Source organism: Protopterus annectens, chromosome 10.part0, assembly GCF_019279795.1.
Source record: "Protopterus annectens isolate FY-2018-M chromosome 10.part0, PAN1.0, whole genome shotgun sequence".
In the NCBI taxonomy this organism is placed as follows: domain Eukaryota; kingdom Metazoa; phylum Chordata; order Ceratodontiformes; family Protopteridae; genus Protopterus; species Protopterus annectens.
Window position 1 is genome coordinate 1,453,118,115 of NC_056744.1, and position 22,473 is coordinate 1,453,140,587.

General features: G+C 41.7%; 1 protein-coding gene across 2 annotated transcripts in view; it reads left to right on the forward strand.

Annotated features, from left to right (window-relative positions):
• EPS15 (epidermal growth factor receptor pathway substrate 15) overlaps positions 1 to 22,473 on the forward strand; it is a 2,462,763-nt gene that overhangs the window by 1,333,164 nt on the left and 1,107,126 nt on the right. For both annotated transcript variants that reach the window (XM_044086083.1, XM_044086082.1), the window contains exon 12: positions 2,665 to 2,750. In XM_044086083.1, coding sequence (XP_043942018.1) covers positions 2,665 to 2,750 — 86 coding nt within the window. The remainder of the gene's footprint in view (positions 1 to 2,664; positions 2,751 to 22,473) is intronic.

Genomic DNA, 22,473 nt, shown 5'->3' on the forward strand with positions numbered 1-22,473 from the left:
ACCTGAAAAGTATGTGGTCTCCACACCAAGCATCATCAGGACTTCAGAGTAACACTTTTTCCTTGCCTCAAGATAGAACTTTTGTGGTGAATAGAGGCATGCAAGCAAAACAAAGGAGTTACCTTCATTCTGTGTTTGAGACCTTAAGTGATCACCACAGATGCCATAGATCTGGCTTTGGGAGTGCACACAGACAATAAGACAGTGCAAATTACATGAGACAGATCCTTCCTAAAAACATTTCAATGTAAAGGAAACAATGACAGTTTACAGAGGCCTTGTAGCTTTCATATAAAAGTGGACACCAGGCATTTTGTTGATGAGGACAGACAATACAGTAGTGATGGAATATTAACAAGCAGAAGATTACTCACTCCTACTCTATGCCAATTGGCCCTACAGCTTTGGGCAACAGCACAGGGGTTTGGACTACACCTCCTAGCTCTGTACCTCCCTGGGTGGATAAACTAGCGTACCACTTAAGGAGGTCAGTGTCACACTTTTGTGAATGGGCATTGAAGTCTACCTTCAGAAAACTCAGAGACATGGGGTGTACCATCAGTAGAACTTTTTGACAAAGATGAAAACAGAGAAGTCACCAGGTTTTGCTAAAGGGTCCCAAATCGTAGTTCCTGGAGGATAGATTCTTTATCCTTCCAGTGGACAGGTCTTTTTTTTTTTTTTTTTTTTTATGCCTTCACTTCTCTAACCCTTATCCACAGAGTACTTCTGAAAATCAGAGAGGATGGGCAGAGTATGATCCAAGTAGCACCCTTCTGGCCCAGGCAGCACTGGTTTACCATGCTTCTGTGGATGCCAAAACTGGAACCATGGCTGCTCCCTCTGGAGGTGGATTTTCTAACGCAGAGCAAAGGTACCACCATACACCCCAGTCTGACAGTACTCAAGCTGGCAGGGTAGATGGTGTAATCCTCATTCCTTCCAGCCATCTCTTTAACAAGGGCATCTTATTCATCCTCAGAAAGGCAAGAGACCCAACATCAAGAAATTTTACATCTCAAAATGGAAACAATTTTCCAACTGCTTCCAATCCAAGGGTCACCTGTAAGTGCAAGTAAACATTTGTTTTTTTTTTCTTACCGGGTGGAGCTTTTCTCCAGGCCCCCTTTTTTTCACAAGTCACAGTAAAGCAATTTATTAAGAGCATCTTCTACTTAAGAGGCCTTGTAGCTTTCATATAAAAGTGGACACCAGGCATTTTGTTGATGAGGACAGACAATACAGTAGTGATAGAATATTAACAAGCTGCTGCCCCATTTGGGGACCAAAGTTTTTGCTGAAAAAAAATATTTTGAAGAGACTGTAGGCTTAAAAGGAGGCAGACTTCAAATGTACCACATGGAAAGCCTCCATCTTAATGGCTATCACTTCAGCCAGAAGGATTTATGAGGTACAGGCAGTTATGTAGGGAAACGTTTCACAAGGATGGAGTCTTCCTGAGAGCCAACTCCTCCTTTATGCTAAGGTGCTCACTGAAGTCTATCTAAACCATGCAATACAATTACTAGTGCTCTTCACTGACCCACAAAACCAAGTGGGACAGAGCCTTTCACTCTCTAGATGTACATAGGCAGCTCAGGTTTTATCTGCACAAAACTAAGGACTTCAGAAAATCTGTCCCATTAGTTGTAGTCTTTGCAACCAGCAAACAAGGAAATGCTGTTGACAAACAGACTATTTCTAAGTGGGTTTCTAATTGTTTTACCTCTTGTTACAAGCACCAGGCAAAAAGGTGTCTAATCAAATCAAGACACATTCCACTAGAGCCACTGCAGCTACCACTGCCTTTCTCACTTGAATTTCTTCCTGTCCATTCTGGTGGCACCAACCTGATCCTCTACACAGCTTCTCCAGACATTTTAACCTGTCTTCTGTTTCCATAGCCAGAGCTAGATTCAACACTGCATTCATGTAAGAACTTGTTTTTCTGCCATTACTTGCTCTCTGCCCACCACCCCTTTCTATAGCTTTGGGACTCTTTCTAAATTTTATTACTGCAACAGTGAAGCACACTAAATGTAGTACAGTTGTGCACACATTTACCATAAATGTAGATGTTCAAGTATCTTTACCGTTGTAGTATCTATTCCCTCCCACCACCCCCTCTGTTTTTTTTTCTTGCGGATTGAGATGGTTAACCTTTTCTGTCCCCTCCTTGCTTCCTTCCTCCCTCTTCTTTCAGCCAGGTATTTCTCCCTGCCAGGGACAAGGAGAGTTGGGCTTGACCTGATGGGGAGGGGGTTATGAAAGCCTTGAAGAAATGGCACCAGTTGACGGCCCTTTATCCACAAACGTCTTTACATCTGACTGGAGGGCATCAGCTAGGCCCCTGGGATCATTGATATTTGGGCCAGCCAAGGGCTTTCCAAGGCAGAAAATCCCAAGTGGTGTTAGCACAACAGTTATGGGTAGTGTACACAGTTCTACTTTCTCCTGCATTATAAATTTATTTCCTGATAATATAGCATGTTACTGTATATTCATGTGTTTCCTCACTCCACCAATAAGGTGGTGATATTACATATTTATATTGAAGCATTCAGAATTTAACCAGTAGTTGTACTTTTGTAATGTGCCTGATTGCTTGCCTTCAGTTACCATTTTGAGCCATTAACAGTATCTTTCTCTCTGAATCTTTTACAGAACACTGTATCTTTCAGCTTAATGACTGATTTTTCTGCAATCAAGGAGTTGGACTTCTTAAATAATGAGATAGCTGATTTGCAGAAGTAAGTGAAGCATGTCTAGTAACATTTTCTTCTCCAGTAGTAGAAAATTCCCTTGTACGCAATTTTTAATGTAGTACATGTTCTGGTGTTTTTTTGATGGCTTTGTTATGATCTACTACTATTCGGAGATTTGATCAGGAAATTACAGAAACTGCTTTAATATTCTTCAGGAACCTTTTTTGATGGTTCCATGGTTTGATTATGTCTTCTCTAGCAATGGTAGTTTGTCCCCTTTCTTTCTGTAAGTCTGTACATAACTGCATAGTTCCCCTGAGCCCTCTATTTTTTGACATTCACACAGCAGTTCTTGAGTCTTGCTGTTTAAGCATCCACGTGACCTTCACTTTACTAACAAAGATCCGTACTGGTACTGCCTGGATTGTCTTTGGTAGGAGAATGTTCTAAACAATACAACAACTGCTAGAGCTTTAATCCTGCCACTCAAAGGAGTTAGAAGGGCAAAGCCTTTGGTTTTCTTTGCATAATAAAACATGAGTCCTCAGCAAAGCCTCAGGCATAAGTTAATGATATCCAAAAGGAGAAAAGCAACCAGGTTCTCTCACCACGAAACTGTGTAGAATAGCGATGTGTCCAATACGGACTGAAGCTCACAAAAAAGTGTAGCGGCAGAGCAGTAAAAGCAACAGCTGATTCAATATGCAATAAGCTTCAATTTGCAGTAAACCATAAAGTCATTAGATCAGGAACCATAAATTCACTTCGTTAAATAACAGAAAATCCAGTATATAAAGACCAGGTCACCACCACGCTTCATCAGACAATGCAATTAAAATTCAAACCATCTATTTATACTAATAAATCTGGAAAAGGCACCAAATTAAAACAGACAACTCAGGCAATCTTCCAATTAAAAATTAATGCAAACTTAAAGAAATTTTCAAATGCTGCATTCATTTTATAAAAAAACCTAAATACATCAACAATACTGAAATGTTCGTACACCATACTGTGACTACTGGTCAGTGCATTTTTAGACCCTTTAAATTAATGTTAGCGACGAGTGTTTTCATGAGCGTTAAAAGTAGAATTAGACTAAATTAGAAAAAGCCACCTGATATAAAAAGGATTAGCACATTTAAAACATTTAAAATGTTTAGATAATATTTAATAAAAACACATGTAATTACAGAACATAACCTGTTACAGTAACATAGATAAAGCTTACTGTATTATATTATAATACAGATAGTTCTATTACAATGTGATATATGAATAAATGAATGAATAAATGAAGAAACATTCTTATGCTTAAAGGTCAAATAAATAAATAAATAAATAAATATAAGAATGAATGGATAAATAGGGAAGTGAATATCTATTCGCTGAAAGCGTAAATCCCCTATTTATAGGTCAAATAATTTATATTTCTGTTATTTAGTAAATGTTTAAATTTGATACTATTTTTATTCATAGATACAATTGTTGATCAGGATCAATGGTCGAAATTTAAATTATTGATCAAGATCATAAGTGAAGAAATATTAAAAATCAATTAACCTGAAATATTGAAATCTAGATGAAATAAATATTAAATGTTAAATATTAAAAATATTAAATATTGAATCTGTAAATATGTGTATGAAATATGAAAATATGTTTTGAAGAATATATACATAATTACGCTGTATGTTTATGGAATGTAAAATATAATGTAAAAAATATATATGAAAAATATATGTATATATGAATATATAAATAAATGAAAACCTGCTGACATAGATAAAATGAATAAATGATTAAAAATGAATATCGTGTATGTAGTACTGAAAAGTAACAAGTAAAATGGGTATAATACAACTTGTGTTGTTGGATAAAAGCATACATGAGTGAATACAACCAGTTGGATACACTGTGTAAAAAAGCCTTTGTATATAAAGAATATTTTTACTAGTTAAATTAACAAAGGACAATATACACGACTAGGATATAAACATATAATAATGTATTTATGTTGAAGTATATAATTGAGAACTAAAAGTGAGAACTAAGAAATTTTTTGACAGTTATGATAAACCAGGGTTACACTCCATTAATAGACCTTCATGTACAGAGTTTTATCTGGATTCCAAAACTGGTTTAATAGAAACTTGGTTATTAATACCAGGAGGTATGTGTGCAGCCAATCTTAATATCCATTTTAACTCCTTATTATTTAGAAGTAATGAACTATCCCCACCTCTTTTATTGGGCGTAACTATCTCCAATACCTTAAATTCAAAGCTATGGTGGGGCTGTTCCAAGATGTGCTTAGCTAAAGCGTTTAGTTCATTTTTCTTCTGAATGTCATAAAGATGACCATAAATTCTGTCTTTCAGACATCTTTTGGTAAGGCCAATGTAAAACGATGTACAATTTTTACATGTGGCCAAATAAATAAGATTCTTAGTACAGCAATTAGCATAGAACCTAGGATGGAAACTATAGTTCAAAGTAGGATGTTTGAAATCTATTTCTTTTGAAATGTAGCTGCACCTCCTGCAATTGTAACAGGGAAAGGTACCTTTCTTATTAGTAAATGGTGAACTTAATTCATCACTGCTAACTTTATCATTACATAATAGCTGTTTTAGGTTCGGGCTATTACTGAACATGAAGTGTGGTTTGTTCCCTACCAATTGTTTAACAAAGGGATCTATCATAAGTAATTTCCAGTTATTATGAAAAACCTTTTTAATGTCATTGATGATACTAGAAAAATTCAGAATTATAGGTACATAATCCTTGCATCTTGTGGAATATCTATTGGTGGTGGTAGTTATCTCCTGGTTACTTGATAATGTAGTCCTAATTACACTATTTCTTGTTTTTGTAACTAGATCTGAATCATAGCCTCTCTAAATAATGATTCTAGGTGATCCGCTTCAAATTGTAGCAAGTGTGGATCTTTACAAAGTCTTTTTAATCTGATGAATTGGCTCTTAATGATGCCAGGAAAAACATACCTAGGGTGCATACTGTCAAAAGATAAAAGTGTGTTCCTCCATGTTGGTTTTCTATAGATGGTCGAGGTTATAGTACCATCATCATTAATATTTAGTGTAACATCCAGAAAATTAATGGATTTGTTAGAGCATTCCATAGTAAACCGTAAAAAGGTGGAGGTGCTCTCAAGATAGTTCAAAAATTGTACAAAGTCAAACTCTGTGCCTTTCCATACAATAAAAATATCATCCACGCTTATAAATTATCATCTGAGTAAACAGGGGTGGGTAAATAAGTAAGAGCGTTCCCAGGCCAAAACAACCAAGTTGGAATAGGTGTTTGCCCATCGCCACCCCCCATTTCTGTAGATAATACTCATTTAAAAACATAAATACATTGTTATTTAATATAACATCCAACAGTTGGCATGTAAGTAACTGCTTGTCATTAGAAAAGGATTTATCCAACATTAATATATCTCTTATGGCCTCAATACCAATTGAAGTGAAGAGGTTCTTCACATCCAAGGTAATCAAAATGTAATCATGATGTTGAGTATCTAGTTGTATCTCTGACAGGCATGCTAATAGGTGATAGGTATCTTTTAAAATAGTATCAAAAGAATCAACCACTGGTCTGAGTAAAAACTCTACAAAGCAGGAAGCATTGGCAGTGACCCAGTGATCGCCTGATACTATAGGTCGAGGGATGGGGTAGGTGTTCTTGTGAATTTTCAGGAGTCCTTTAATAATAGGTATGGTGGGGTTTTCCACCAAAAGATAACTGTACATATCTTCATTAATCTGTCTGCAAATGAGCAGATCATACAACATATCATGTACATTCTTGATGATAGTCTTCACTCTACACAATTCTAATTTAATATATGTCGTTTCATCAGTAAGCATTAGGCACATGTTAGTGTTATATTCAGCCCTGTTCAGTACCACAATCCCTCCTCCCTTATCGGCAGGTTTAACAGAGATTTTATCATATTGTTTTAAGTGTTTCAAGGAATTAAATTCATCTAGATTTAAATTAAAAAAGCCAGGTTTCACTTTAGTGGAAAATAATTCATAAAAATCTTGCTCACAGATATGTAAAAAGCATTCTATACAATGGGGTAACGGGGGCATAAAAGTGCTTCTCCTTTTAAAAACAGTAGGTGTAGCATTTTTGTTTAAATCAGGTTTCTCTTTGAAGAAAACTTTTAAGGCTACCCATCTGCAAAACAGTCTTAAATTGATTAAAACATTAGTAAGTGTATCAGAACAGGCTGGAATAAAATTCAAGCCACGATTTAAAAGAGAAATGTCAGAATCAGAGAAACTGTAGTCAGAATAGTTATACAATAAACCAGTCACTTTTTTGTTCGTCCTGTGGATTGGAAGCTTTCCGCAGATAGCTTCCTTTTTGGGCTCGACTATTAGACCGTCCTCTGTTCTGAAACCTTTGTTTCACTGGGTATGGTAGGAAGTTTTTTGACGAGGAACCCAAAGGAGCTACAATGTCAGGATCTTTTGGTCTAGCTCCTGGATTAGTAACGGCTTTTAACAACGCTAGTTGGTTCGGAGGGGGCGTGTCAGTCATATTAGGAACTAAAGAACTATCGTTAGCCCCCTCTAAACTAGCAATAGACAAGGTAACATTGGTCGGCAATATAGTATCAATAGCATTGCTAGCAGAAGTGCCTTCTACAGAAGTAGAACGTTGTGTGTTCTTTACATTGACATTTGAGCCATCATTCTCATTGTGTGTTAAGTTATTGCCTCTTGGCCAAACAAATACCTGTCTTAATTTAAAATCTTGGAAGTCCCTTTGTAGTTTACGCATTTTTGTTGCCTTCAGTCTTTCGCTGAAGGCATTTACTTGTAGACATATATTGTACAATAGTCCGCTTTAAAGCGGTTGCTAAGATCTTTGAAATTAGCATCAACCTTATCTCTCAGCTCAGTTTCTAAAGGAGAAAAATAATCAAGAAGAAGCCTCATGTACCTGTGTCCGAGGTCAGTGTTCAAATCCTGCCATTTTTTGAGGAGTTCTGGATGTGCCTCACCGTAAGACGGCATGCACATGACCCGCATCCCTCTCGGTACAATGGAGTAATGGAGACAAGCCTCTAGATGTTGCCTCATATCTTTGCAATTTGTACATATCATCCTCTAATGCTTTAGATACAAGGTTGAAGTCAGAGATGTTAAAACCTTCTGTGTTCACGGGAGTAACATGTTCAGTTGGTCAATAAAGGGTTAGCCTGTACATGTAACAAATCTTCTAGGTGCACTACTGCTTCCCTCGTCCCTGGAGTGTAGTCAAGTTCAATGTCAGCGTTATCCATCGTGTGCTGGCGGTGAAAATAAAGTGTAGAGAAGGTAATATTCAAAAACTCTTCACCGCAGCTGAAGAGAGAATGCCTGTAACTGAGGGCAAAAATGAGAAAAGCAACCAGGTTCTCTCACCAAACTGTGTAGAATAGCGATGTGTCCAATACGGACTGAAGCTCACAAAAAGTGTAGCGGCAGAGCAGTAAAATAGAAGCAACAGCTTCGCTGATTCAATATGCAATAAGCTTCAATTTGCAGTAAACCATAAAGTCATTAGATCAGGAACCATAAATTCACTAAATAACAGAAAATCCAGTATATAAAGACCAAAACGTTTATTGTAAGGCGTGGTCACCACCACGCTTCATCAGACAATGCAATTAAAATTCAAACCATCTATTTATACTAATAAATCTGGAAAAGGCGCCAAATTAAAACAGACAACTCAGGCAATCTTCCAATTAAAAATTAATGCAAACTTAAAGAAATTTTCAAATGCTGCATTCATTTTATAAAACCTAAATACATCAACAATACTGAAATGTTCGTACACCATACTGTGACTACTGGTCAGTGCATTTTTAGACCCTTTAAATTAATGTTAGCGACAAGTGTTTTCATGAGCGTTAAAAGTAGAATTAGACTAAATTAGAAAAAGCCACCTGATATAAAAAGGATTAGCACATTTAAAACATTTAAAATGTTTAGATAATATTTAATAAAAACACATGTAATTACAGAACATAACCTGTTACAGTAACATAGATAAAGCTTACTGTATTATGTTATAATACAGATAGTTCTATTACAATGTGATATATGAATAAATGAATGAATAAATGAATAAACATTCTTATGCTTAAAGGTCAAATAAATAAATAAATAAATATAAGAATGAATGGATAAATAGGGAAGTGAATATCTATTCGCTGAAAGCGTAAATCCCCTATTTATAGGTCAAATAATTTATATTTCTGTTATTTAGTAAATGTTTAAATTTGATACTATTTTTATTCATAGATACAATTGTTGATCAGGATCAATGGTTTTTTTGAATATTTTGGATATCCAAAAGGGCAGATATTTTAAGAGCTGTTTGAGGTGTGACCCTCCTTGAGGGTAAGGCCCCCATCCTGTTCCCTGCAGGTGGTGAGATTGCTGTCGTATAGGACTAGAGATTACTTACCTCCTTCAGAGATGTGAAAGATGAGGGTAGCAGGAATGATGTGCCCTACTCCCAGTGGTGGTGGGGGTCAAGTGTATCCCAGGATTCTTGCATCACCCAGCCTTCATTTAGAATGAAGCTGATCAGCTAATCCTGGGAAGAAGTCTCATGTCACCCAGTTGTGGGTTGTTACTTTTACAACTAGTCCCCACCTGTACTGCAAAAGAGTCCTTTCTCAAACTGAAAACACCTGTAGCTCCTGACAACCTTCCCACAGAATATCTTAAATAGCCTTGTCACTGTACTCGGTATCCAGTAGACTGCTAAGAGGTGACGTGTCTGGTATACAAGGCATCCTCCAACCCATTACTTATGGATTTACTGCACATCAGCAAGTCAAATGGCATCAGAAATACTTGGTCTATGGATCTAAACCTTTTCTACAACTTTAACAGAACAGTTTGGAGGGACAGGTGTAACTCTCGCAGAGTGCACCACTGCTACAGAACAGATTCTTGATTCACATAAAAAACAAAGTTCATCCCTGTCCATATTCAAGTGCAACTTATATCTGTGGGTGGGAAACAGAAAATTTACCTCAGGGCTGTCCCCTGTGCTACCAGTGGATTGAGGTAGCTCCTAAATGCTTTATCCCATGCATGGGTACCTTCAAATTATCTACAGTATGATCCCAGTTATTCTCATTAGGGGTAATATGTAGTTCTTCGGAGCTGGAGGAGTCGGACTTGCTGATTGTGGAGCCTTTGGAGCGGATGCCTGCTCCAGTATCTTCGGTTCTATTCACTCTGATGTCCTCAGCACCGATCGAGGACTCTAGGAGCCGACACTCTCTGGTCAGGTCTGGGGAGGATAGTCGAACCGACTTGTCGGTTCCGACTCTGCCTCTCAGGGCTTCGGCTTAGATGAGCTCGGCTCCTACTTCAGGCTCAGAGCCCACTGTCCCATGCCGGGGGTATCAACTGTTTCCTCTGATCCATCGGTCCCTTCGCATCGGAGCATGGGTGCCTTCAAAACCATGATGAGAGTTGTGTCTCCCAAGGCATCCGCAACCTCAGGTCCGGCTTCTTCACCTGTGTCTGCTTCTGCCTCACAGATCCTAGCAAAACGCAGAAATCCAGAGCCTCATGAAGCCCCATTGCGTGGCCCATGCTCTTCCGAGACCTCACCAGAAGCTCCCACTTATGAACTTCCCAGGAAGAGAGTGTGTAAGAGGAAACATTTAGACTCCCCTCAAGAGTCCATAACATCTGATACTGACTTGGATGAATCAGAAAGGTCCCCATGGTCCCCCTCTGAGGATATCTCATTTGCAGAGGTACTTGAAATCCTTAGGCAGAGGGGTGACTGGCAGTCCACCAACCCTTCTGAGGACGAGTTGAGTCGGTTTGTTCTCCTGAAGGCTTTTGGGTCTCAGCCCTCCACCTCTTGGGTGTCTCCGCCCTTCGATGAGCTTAATGCAGCTGGTCTCATGAAAGGTTGTGGGAGTCTCCGGACACCATGAACCCTGTCCCTAGGAGGCCTAATAAGTTCATTTCTGCCCCCAAGATAAGTCCTTCTTGACCAAATGTGTGCCAGTTGATGCCATGGTGGTGGCGGCGGCAGCCACCAAAAAGGAAATGTCTGAAACTTCCTCGTCTTTCCATCCTCCTAACAGAGACTCCAGGATCATGTATAGATCAGGGAAGCGCATGTTTAGTTCAGCGACTTTTGCACTTTGTTCGCTTAACTATTTAACCCATTTTACGAGACTACAAAGAGATCTCCGTAAAGAGCTGGGAGATGCTCTTCAGGGTACAGTAACTGCAGGAGCGACAGACAAAGTTGCCTCCCAGCTTGCTGCCCTCAACTCCATTGTTAACTCGTTCATGCGCCTCATTTCATATGCAACTGATGGAAGGAGCAGGGCAGCGGGTACAGGAGTTGTTCTTAGGAGACACTCCTGGATGCGCTTGTTTTCCTTCGTGGAGCCCTTCAAGTCATCCTTTGTGAATACCCCTTTTGATGGCTCATCCCTTTTCAGGCCCAAAGTTGAGGAAACTTCAACCAGGTGTGAGCAGGAGGGAAAGACTCTGTCTGCCATCGGAGTCCATTTTTCCACCAATACCAGGCCCTATCCCAAGGGTCAAAGGGGAGGAAAAATGTGAATGTTCTTTGTGTTTCACTGTTGCAGTCATTACATTTGGGGTAATCTGCTGGCATTTTGCCCTCAGTCAGTCTGATTAACAAAGTCGTGGGTCCTGCGTCGGTTGCCTTCTTCCATGACATCAGGAGTATAAAACATGCAGCCGATGCCATTACATTAGTCTTTCTGAATGTGCAGTGCCCAAAGCAGAAGCAGTTCGCAAGTGCCGGTCAGCTGACTCCTGAAATTTTTGTTTTAGAGTTTGAGAACCAAAGTCTTCAACTAAAAGCTAAGTACCCCGTTGGGGAAACTTTTTCTTTCTCCTTACCGATGTCAGTAAAAGTTAATAATTGCATTACTTGTGGAAAGCAAATACCTCATAAGGATTTTCATTTGTACTGTATTCCTTGCCCATGCCCTGACCACAATGTACCTTGCTGTCAGTTTTGTGCTAAATTTAATCCCGCACTATTAAACGTCGGTATATTTTTGCTTCTAAATATTTTGGCTCACGATTTAATTATCCAGAAATGTCATCAGTTAGCAATCCGACTACCGGAATACCTAAAAAACGCAAAGAAAAAGAGAAAGGTCATCGACGTCCAAAACTGACGACGACACTTCTAAGCCAGTCACCAGTTCGCTGGTACTCAGTGAGGCGCTTTCGCAGCCCCTGATAACTGCTACTTCTGATTCGCAGGCCTCTACTGAGACCCATTCATAGTCCGGTATGCCACGAGATGCATAAATTATGGATCCCGTGGATGTCTCTACCTTAGATGGGTCCGGAGCCGCTGTGCAGGCACCGGCTTCTGAGGGTGTTTTCAGGCCTACGGATTTGTATATTAGACCGACGCCATCTTCAAAACTAAGGCCAAAATCTAAATCTATGTCTAAAAAAAACAATGTCTGGGCCACATGTGCAGGCCCCATGCCTAAAAAACAAATTATCAAAATGGCTGAAGTTTTAATTACTTTGATCAGGGGTAGCCAACCTCCTCCTCCTAAGAGGCCTAGGCAAGACATTGATTATGAATCTTCTGAACAGGATTCTATTTCTTCTGAATCTTCTAATGAACAGGATTTGTCTCTACCTACTTATGAGGACTCTGATGCAGAAGATTCCATTCCTTCTGCTTCCCTCCCCTGAGGATTTCTCTTTTGGGGAAACTTTACATACCTTAAGGGAACATTTCCACTGGGAAAGTCAGGATTTCTCTGAATCTAAAAAGAGACTTGGGGATCTTCTTCTTCTTCCTCAGCATAGGCCTTTGGCTATACCTCCTGTTCTAGACATTGTTGATTATGTTTTTTTAGAATCCAGTATAGCTCCTGATTCTCTGCCTCCGGCTCCTTGTAAGCCAGACAGATACTACAGGGTTCCTGACTCCCACAAATTCTTTTTCAAAAATCCTATTGCAGATCCTGAAACCATTTCTCAGGATCCCAAGGGCATTAAGGCCTCTACTGCTAAAAATCCTACCCCTTCTGATAGATATTCCAGGGCGCTGGATAGATGGGGTAAGAAGGTTTACACTTCTGCAACCTTGGCAATCAGGGCTTTAAACTGTCAATTTCATATGCTTAAATATCAACAACATATCATGAGACTGCGTAAACAGAAAATGATGATAATTTCTGACTGTGTGGAAAATAAAGATTTACATGATTTATTGCGTTCAGCTGAACAAGTTGGAAAACATACTTTGCAATGTGGCTTTGATTCTTTGGAGACCTCTTGCAGGGCTGCTGTAACTGGGTCTGTGCAAAGAAGGCATGCTTGGCTCAAAGAGCAAACTCTGCCTGATCATGTTAAAGCAAAATTTTTGGATGCTCCTTTACAACAGGACCGTCTCTTTGGTAATAAGGCTGAAGAAGTCTTAAAAAAGATGGAAGATAAAGCTAAATCTATGCAAACTGTGAAAGATTTCTTACAAGTGCAACCTCCAAGATTTAGTAGGCACTGGCCTACTAAGAACTGGTCCTTTCCAGTTCCTTCGAGAGCCACTCAAGTCAAACCCAGACATTCCAAAGGCTCCAGGTTTCAGTCACAAGGGACTTTTAGAACAAAACAGTGGGGTGCCTCCACCTCCAAATCTGGAAACAACAAGGCACCACCCTATGGTAAACAGTCTCAATGACTTCCCTCTACACTCACCAAGCACTTACCTTTTAGCCGCCCCTTTGCGGGGAAAACTGGCACTTCATGCAAGAAACTGGCAACTTATAACCCAGGACAAATGGGTTTTAAATATAGTATCCCAGGGATACAGATTTCATTTCCACACGTTGCCAATCCCAAACAGATGGCCAGACCTGCCCCCAAATCAGTGCGCAGAGGCCCAGAAACAAGTACTGTCCCTCATGAACATGGGGGCCATTCAGCCAGTACCAGCAGAGGAAAAGGGACAAGGTTTCTATTCAAGACTTTTCCTGGTACCCAGAAAAGACAAATCATGGCGTCCAATTCTGGACTTGTCTACTCTAAACACATTTCTGGACATTCCAAAATTCAAGATGCTGACTCTTCAACAGTTACTTCCTATGCTAGACAAAGATGCCTGGTCGGTAACTCTAGACTTAAAAGAGGCTTACCTGCATATCCCAATCAGGGAATCTTGCAGAAGATTCCTCCGCTTCAAAGCAGGCTACTTGCATTACCAGTTCTCTGCACTGCCGTTTGGCTTATCTACTGTGCCCAGGGTCTTCACAAAGTGCCTGGCTCCAGTAATTGCATTTTGCAGTCAAAGAAATATTCAAATATACCCATACCTGGACGATTGTCTCAATTCAGGCAGAAAACAAGGACATTCTTCTAAAGCATCTAGCGTTTGTAAAAGGGTTCTAACTTGTCTGGGGTACACCATAAATGAAAAGAAATCACAACTGGTACCCTCTCAAAAAATTACATTCCTGGGTGCAAGCTTGAATACAACTGCCCAGATGGCTTACCTTATGCCAGAAAAGCAAATTCATTTGGTAACTTACTTCAAACAGGTGGCCACAAAAACCCTGCTATTTGCAAGACAAATTCTGCAAGCCTTGGGGTTCATGGCCTCCTGCATTCTTCTAATTCCATATGCAAGACTGCATATGAGGAAACTTCAGTGGTACTTAAAAAGTTTATGGAGTCAACATTGTCACAGCCTGGAAACAATGATTCCTATCATACCTTGCCTGCAACTAGAGTTCCTATGGTGGGCAGAGGCCTGCCACCAAAACAAGGGTGCCATTCACTCCACCCCCTGCCGCCCAAATCTTAACTACAGACACATCAGACAATGCTTGGGGGGGGCTCATCTGGCAGGGAAGTGCATTCAGGGCGAATGGAGCCCAAATCAAATGCACCTTCATGTCAATCAGAAAGAGATGCTAGCTGTACAGAATGCACTGACAGCCTTCAAGGACTACCTTCATCCAGGACAATTAATGATAAAGACAGACAACACCACAGTTATGTAGTACATAAACAAGCAGGGGGGGGTACACATGCCTACCCCCTTTGCAGACTAGCCATGGCATTGTGGAACACGGCCTTGACCTACCAAATACAGCTACAAGCTCAATTCCTGCCAGGAAAGATGAATACTCTGGCAGACGAACTAAGCAGAAATCTCATGGACCCACACAAATGGAAACTGGAACCATGGATTTTCAACATGTTGACACGCAAATGGGGGAGTCCAGAGATAGATATTTTTGCCTCACCTCAGAACTATCAGTTGGACAAATTCTGCACAAGAGCTCATCACAAAAAAGCCTGGAAAGTGGATGCTCTATCATTCATCTGGAAAAACCTATCAGTCTGTGCTTTTTCCCCTCTGCCTCTGCTCTCCAAAGTTCTACTAAAAGTCAAACAGGACAAACCAAAAATTATTCTGATTGCTCCAGACTGGCCTCACCAACACTGGTACCCACTCCTGCGCAATGTGTCACACCTTCCACCATGGCACCTGCTCAGATACTTACTGTCTCAGCAGAACAACCAAATTCTGCACACTCCGCTCCAAACTTAGAATCTTGCAGCGTGGCTAATTACCTAAATTCACCCTTAGCATCCCTCAGCAAACCTGTGATGAATGTCATTTTGTAGGCGAGAAGGCCTAGTACTAGAAAATCTTATGCTGACAAATGGAAAAGATTCTGTGCCTGGAACCATTCACAAGAAATAAGCACAGCAGTGCCCAATATTCCTCAGATTTTACAATACTTAACTAAGATATTTCACAAGGGCCTGTCCTTTTCTTCCATAACAATCCATGCCTCAGCCATTTCAGCTCATTACAACACAGAACCTGTCCTCTTCTCTCATCCTCTGCTAAAGCAGTATCTCAGAGGGGCAAAAACTTAAGACCACCCAGGAGAGCTCCAACCCCTGCTTGGGACCTTAACTTTGTCTTGGAGAAGCTCACTCTCCTTCCTTTCGAGCCATCTGCTACTGCAGACTTAAAATTTCTCTCCTGGAAAACAGCTTTCCTTTTAGCAGTCACTTCAGCTAGAAGGATTTTTGAATTATAGAGTCTTATGGCAGTGGAGCCTTTCATTATTTTTCATGCGGACAGGGTGTCTCTCAGGACCAATCCATCCTTCATGCCTAAGGTGGTATCCAGTGTGGCTCTTAATCAGACCATTCATTTGCCAACTTTCTTTCCCAATCCACAGAACAAGGGAGAGCAGATTCTGCATTCATTGGATGTACACAGGCACCTTAGATTTTACTTGAGCTGGACAAAATCTATAAGAAAATCTGAACAACTGCTGATGGCATTTGCTGCAGGGGCAGAGGGAAAGGCTATTTCAAAGCAGACTTATTTCCAAATGGATAAGCCATTGTATTAGTTTCTGCTATATGCACCATGGTAAAACTATCCCCCAGGGAATCAGATCTCATTCCACCAGGGCTGTATCTACTTCTACAGCCTTTCTCAGAGGTGTTCCTACCAAAGACATTCTAGAAGCTGCTACCTGGAGCTCAGTTCATACCATCACCAAACATTACCATTTACCTTTCTTCTCTAAATCCAGAGCTGGCTTTGCCATTGCTGTCCTGCAGGGCCTTATAGCTGGTCCTAATGCTGTATAAATCCATCCTCCCAACCACAGCTTTGGGAATCTACCCAAATGTAATGACTGCAACAGTGAAACAAGAAGAACATAGTACAGTTGTGAACACAACATAAATGTAAATGTTCGAGTGTATTCACTGTTACAGTCCTGGTTACCCTCCCTCCAGCCCCCTGTTTTTCTCTTACTATACCTCTACTTTCTTTTACTATGCTTAAAAGCCTTTTTGGTGTATTTGCTTTTGTTTGGAGGTATATTTTTTGTGTTTTTAAATATATATATATATTTTGCTCCCTATTTGGGGGGCACCTGACATCTGGGGCAAGAAAAACTGATGTAATGGTGTCGGCTGCCTGTTTTATACCCCTGACAACCTGACGTTATGGAAGAAGGGACAGCAACTGATGCAGGACCCAAGACTTTGTTAATCAGGCCGACTGAGGACAACCTGCCAGCAGATTACCCCAAATGTAATGACTGCAACAGTGAATACACTTGAACATCTACATTTATGGTAAGTGTACACAACTGTACTTTCCGAATAGCCCAAGGAGCCATTCAGGACACACGTGGTGAACCCCCCTCCAGTGGCAGAGGAGGGGGCAATAATGGAAGACACTGCCCTCACAGTAGAGGGGGTCTGCAAAACCAGGGCAACAGAGATCACTTCTTTGGGAAGCCCTATCAGCGCTTCTGAAAGGAGGCCCGACTGTCCTGCTCTGGAGGCAGTCCGGGGGTCGCTTATCTTTGTACCCAGACGCCTGGCTCAAAATAACAAACGACAACTGGAGACAAAGTATCATTTCCAGAGGATGCTTCATCCCATTCGCTGCACCCCCTCTACCGACAAGAAAAATCTCGGACGTTCCACCCAGTTACAGGGAACAAGCAACAGTAGAGGTCCAGACATTGCTAAGAAAAAGAGTCATCCAACCAGTCCCAGCAGACCAGACAGGATCCGGACCTTACTCAAGATTCTTTTTAGTTCCAAAAAAGACAGGGTCTGGAGACCTATATTGGACCTCAGCAGACTAAACAAATCTGTAAAGAAAAGAAGTTTCGGATGGTCATGCTTCAGTCGATACTTCCCTTCTTAGGGAAAGACAATTAGATGTGCTCGATAGATCTCCAGGATGCATACTACCACATAAAAATGGCCAAGTCATCCAGGGATCATCTGCGCTTCCAGCTGGGAGCCAATCATTACCAGTTTTGAGCCCTGCCCTTTGGTCTCACTACAGCCCCCAAAGTGTTCACCAAATTCATGGCAGTGGTCACGGCTCACCTGAGACGTTTACGATTCCAGGTGTTTCCGTACCTAGACGATTGGCTCCACACCTTCCACCACCAGGCATAAACTCAATCAGGCCAGGGAATCCACTCTGTCACTGTGCAACCAGCTGGGCATTACAATAAACTCAGAAAAATCAGCCTTGTCTCCATCGCAGCATATCGTCTTTATTGGAGCAGGACTGGACACCACCACGCGAAGGCTTCCAGAAGAAAGAGTCTTACTTCTCCATCAGCAGGTCCACATTCTAATGTCCAAAAACAAGGCTCCAGCATCAGAAGTTCTGAAATTGATGTCAGCAGCATTTCTGGCCATACCAGTGGGTCGTATGCACATGCGGATACTGCAATGGCTGTTGTTCACTCAATGGTCTTACCAAGAGCTCCCCATGTCTCACATGATAATGATCACAAACTCCTACAAAAAGGATCTTCAGTGGTGGTTGACCTCACTTCATGTTACAGTAGGACGTCCATTTGTTTTACCCCCAACAGTGGCCACAGTGACCACGGATGCTTCCCTGATAGGGTGGGGGGGGCATTTTCAGGGGAGGACAGCCCAAGGCACATGGACCGATCAAGAGACACATCTGCATATCAATGTCCTAGAGATGAGAGCAGTACTTTTGGCGTTAAAGTATTTCCAGGACTCTCTTCCTCTGTGTACGATTGCGATTCAGATGGACAACATGTCCGTGGTCTGGTACTTGAACAAACACGGAGGAACCAGGTCAAATCTCCCTTGTCGCAAGGCCCTAAGAGTATGGCAGTGGGCTATATCCACCTAGCGCTTTCTGTTAGCAACGCACATCCCGGGGAAATCTAGTGTGATAGCAGACAAGCTGAGCAGTGCAATTTTGTTGCCCTACGAGTGGTCCCTTAAGACAGAAATAGCGGACAGAATATTCCGCAGGTGAGGCCAGACTTGCTGCAACCTTTTTGCCAGTCACATGACACGAAATGCAGAAACTACTTTGCCCTAATTCCCCCTCCGGGAGAAGCCACAAGGGGTACACTTGTTCACGATTGGCCCCTGGGTCTCCTCTATGCATTCCCACCAATCCCATTGATACGTAAGGTATTACAGAAAGCGAAAGCCTTGGGAAGGACCATCATTCTAATAGCTCCTCATTGGCCTCATCAGATTTGGTTCCCCTTCCTTCGACTTCATCTTTTGGAGGACCCAGTTCCGGACATTCTGACGCACTCGTCGGGGGAACTTCATCCCTCTCTGCAGTCACTGATGCTGACAGCTTGGCTGCTCCATTTCCCATCATAACCAGGTTCCATAACCTTTCTAGTGAGATGAAGCAAATTTTCTTATCCTCTCTCAAATCCCCTACGAGGAAGCTATACCTGAGCAAATAGAAAAAAAATTTCTATATGGGCCTCTAAAAACAATATTGATCCTTACCAAGCCCTTATGGCCTCTATAATAGAATTCTTGACCATGATCTTCAATGAAGGAGCTGCAGCAGCAACAGTCCATGTTCAACTTGCTGCCATCTCTATCTTTCATCTTGGATTCAAAGGGTTGAATATTATGTCACACAAATTATCCAAAGCCTTTCTCAAAGGGACCTTTCATATTATACAACCTGTGAAATCTCCCTATCCGCCATGGAATCTTAATTTTATGCTTTCCCACATAATTCTTCCTCCATTTGAACCAGCTTCCTCATGTGACCTCAAATTTTTGTCATGAAAACTATCTTTTTAGTGGCTATTACTTCTGCCCGCAGTGTGTCAGAGCTTCAAGCCTTGTCCATTAAGCCTCCTTATTTGATTTGCCATGCTGACAGTCTCACTTCGAACAAACCCCTCTTTTTTGCTCAAAGTTTGCACTGAAACTAATCTCAACCAAATTATTGATTTGCCAGTTTTCATCCCCAATCACTCCAACAATCTAGAGTACATACTGTACAAACTGGATGTTTGCAGACAGCTCAGATTTTATTTGCATAGAACAAAAGATTTCAGGAAATCAAATCAGCTTTTTGTTTCCTTTTCAGACTCCAGGAAAGGTATGCCAGTGGCTAAAAACAACTCTGTCTAAATGGTTATCTGATTGTATCACTTTTGCTTATTCAGCTGCCACTATGCCCTTACAGCATAAAATTAAAGGTCACTCAACCAGAGCAGTTTCTACATCTTCTGCTTTTTCTTCCAGACTTCCTATTGATAACATTTGTGTAGCAGCCACTTGATCGAAGCCTCACACCTTTGACACTCATTACAAAGTTGACAGGGCCTCCTTTGGATCCATGGTCCTGAAAATTATTTTCCCGTGAGCCACCCGAGGTAGATGGTGCTTGGGACGTTACCTTCAGTAAGAATGATTGGCAAGATAGAACAACTTCTCATAAAGAAGTTATGTACTTGCTATAATGTTCCATGTGAATTGTTCATCTCATCTTCATTCTTACGTCCCTCCTTCCTACCCCCTCCTGGGCTTTCAGAAGACCGAGATGCTAGATCCCTCCTGGTCACTCAACCCTTCTATACTTTCTCTTATGGAGTTATAGAATGACATATGGTATTATTATACACAGCAAACAAGATCTGAGGTAACTCTAGGTGCATCATGATGGGATAGGGACTTGGCCTCGAGGTACATGAAATCCTCGATCTTTGTAGTAGGCTCTAAACCCATCAGTAAGAATGAAGACGAGATGAACAACTCACATGGAACGTTATGATAAGTACATAACTTCTTTTTTTCTATTTTTCATCCACTAAAGATTTCTCTTGAAGAGGGCCAGTGAAGTGCTCTGTTTGACATGTATGGGAAGTCTTTTCCATACCAAGGGTAGTCTCTGGGTTATGAACCTCTACTCCTGCATGTTCTTTTGGTTATGATAATGAGGTTGTGGTCTCTGTAGCATGTGGTGCGGTGGGACTGGGATTTTTTTAGATGTAGCATTTTTAACAGTGTTGGGTCAGGCATGCAAACTGGGAGCCATTGAATCCCCAAATTATGTGGATATTCTACAAAAGGGTCTTACAGAAACAGATGCCTGGTGCCAGAGCCATGGGCTCAAGCTTAATGCTATGAAATGTATAGATGTCCTTCAAGAATGCAACTGCAGTCATAACATGTGGGTTGTCCTGCCTCAGGCAGCCCTCGGTCGGCCGGATTCCAAAGTCTGGGTCCGACGTCGGCTGATGTCACATTTCTCTCCGACGTCAGAGCGGCTGGAGTACATAAACATCAGCCGACGCCATTTTCTTCAGTCTTTCTTGCCGCGCGGTGCCCGAAGCAGAAGCAGTTTGCAAGTGCCGGTCGGTCAGCTCCTGTATTCTACGATACCGAAGTCATCAAAAAAGCTAAGTACCCCGTTGGGGACATTTTCTTGCCTCAGCCGATGTCAGAAATTACTGAAAAAGTTAACAATTGTCTTTCTTGTGGTAAACAAATACCTCATAAGGATTTCCACTCTTACTGCCTCCCTTGCCTGGGCCCAGACCACGACGTCTCGACCTGTGTAGCCTGTGCTCGCTTCAACAAGCGCACTCTCAGGCGCCGGGCGGAGTTCGCTGAAGATTTTTTCGGCGATAATTTTGCTTACACCATGCCGTCGGATCTTCCGACATCGCAAACTCCCAAAAAGCGAAAAGACCGGGACCGACATCCTCGGCCAGCGTCTACCACCGACTTCACGCCAAAATCTAGCGCGAGTGCTCCGGTTCCCTCTGAGACGGTCTCTCCACCGCTCCGAACCGAAGACACCGCATTACCGACAACTCCGATTCCAGACATTACTCCGACGCCAGTTATAGATTTTCCTCCGGATACCGAAACCGAGGAAATGCCCGAGATCATTGCTGTAGACAAGGTCACTCCTGCACGTGGAGCTGCCAGGCCCCCTATGGCCATGTCTATTAAGGCCTACACTAGGGCTAAGGCAGCAAGCAAAACAAAGCATATTACCTCTAAATCCTTACCTCAGCCGACTCCAGAGACACAAATTATGTCCATGCTGCTGATTTGATTTCCATGATTAGAGGTTCACAGGCCCATCCTGAGAGAGGATCCCAGCCTCCTCCTGATAAAAGGCCCCGGGTTGAACCCTCTGACCCTACTCCTTCAGATGAAGATTGTGAGGGCTCTGTCCACTCAGATAGCCAGGAAGAGCTCTTCCAGACCTATGAGGACTCGGATGCAGAAGATTCCATCCCCTCGGCCTCCCCTCCTGAGGATATTTCTTTTGGGGAAGTTCTGCACACCATGAGGGAACATTTCAAGTGGCAAGGTCAGGAATATTCTGATTCTAGGAAACGCCTTAGGACTTTCCTTAAGAAGCCTCAGCACAGGCCCTTAGCTATTCCTCCTGTACTTGATGTTCTGGATGATTTGTATTCTGACTCTAGTGCTACCCCTGATTCTCTTCCTCCTGCTCCAGCCAAGCCAGACAGGTATTACAGGGTCCCAGAAACTCATTCCCATTTATTCAGGGCCCATACTGCTGATTTGGAAACTATTTCACAGGGGCCTAAAGGAGTTTCAGCCTCCACCTCAAAATCCTTTGCCCTCCAACAGGGAAGCTAGGTCATTAGAGAGATGGGGCAAAAAGGTTTACACATCCACTACCTTATCTATGAGAGCTTTAAATTGCCTTTTTCATATGTTACAATATCAGGATTATCTGTTAGAAGATTTACAAAAAACATTAGCCACTCCTGATCCTTTAGACAGGAAGACTTTGCAGGAAGCTGTACATAACACTCAACAAGTAAGCAATCACTTCCTGCAGTGTGGATATGATGCACTGGAAGCTTCATGTAGGGCAGCTA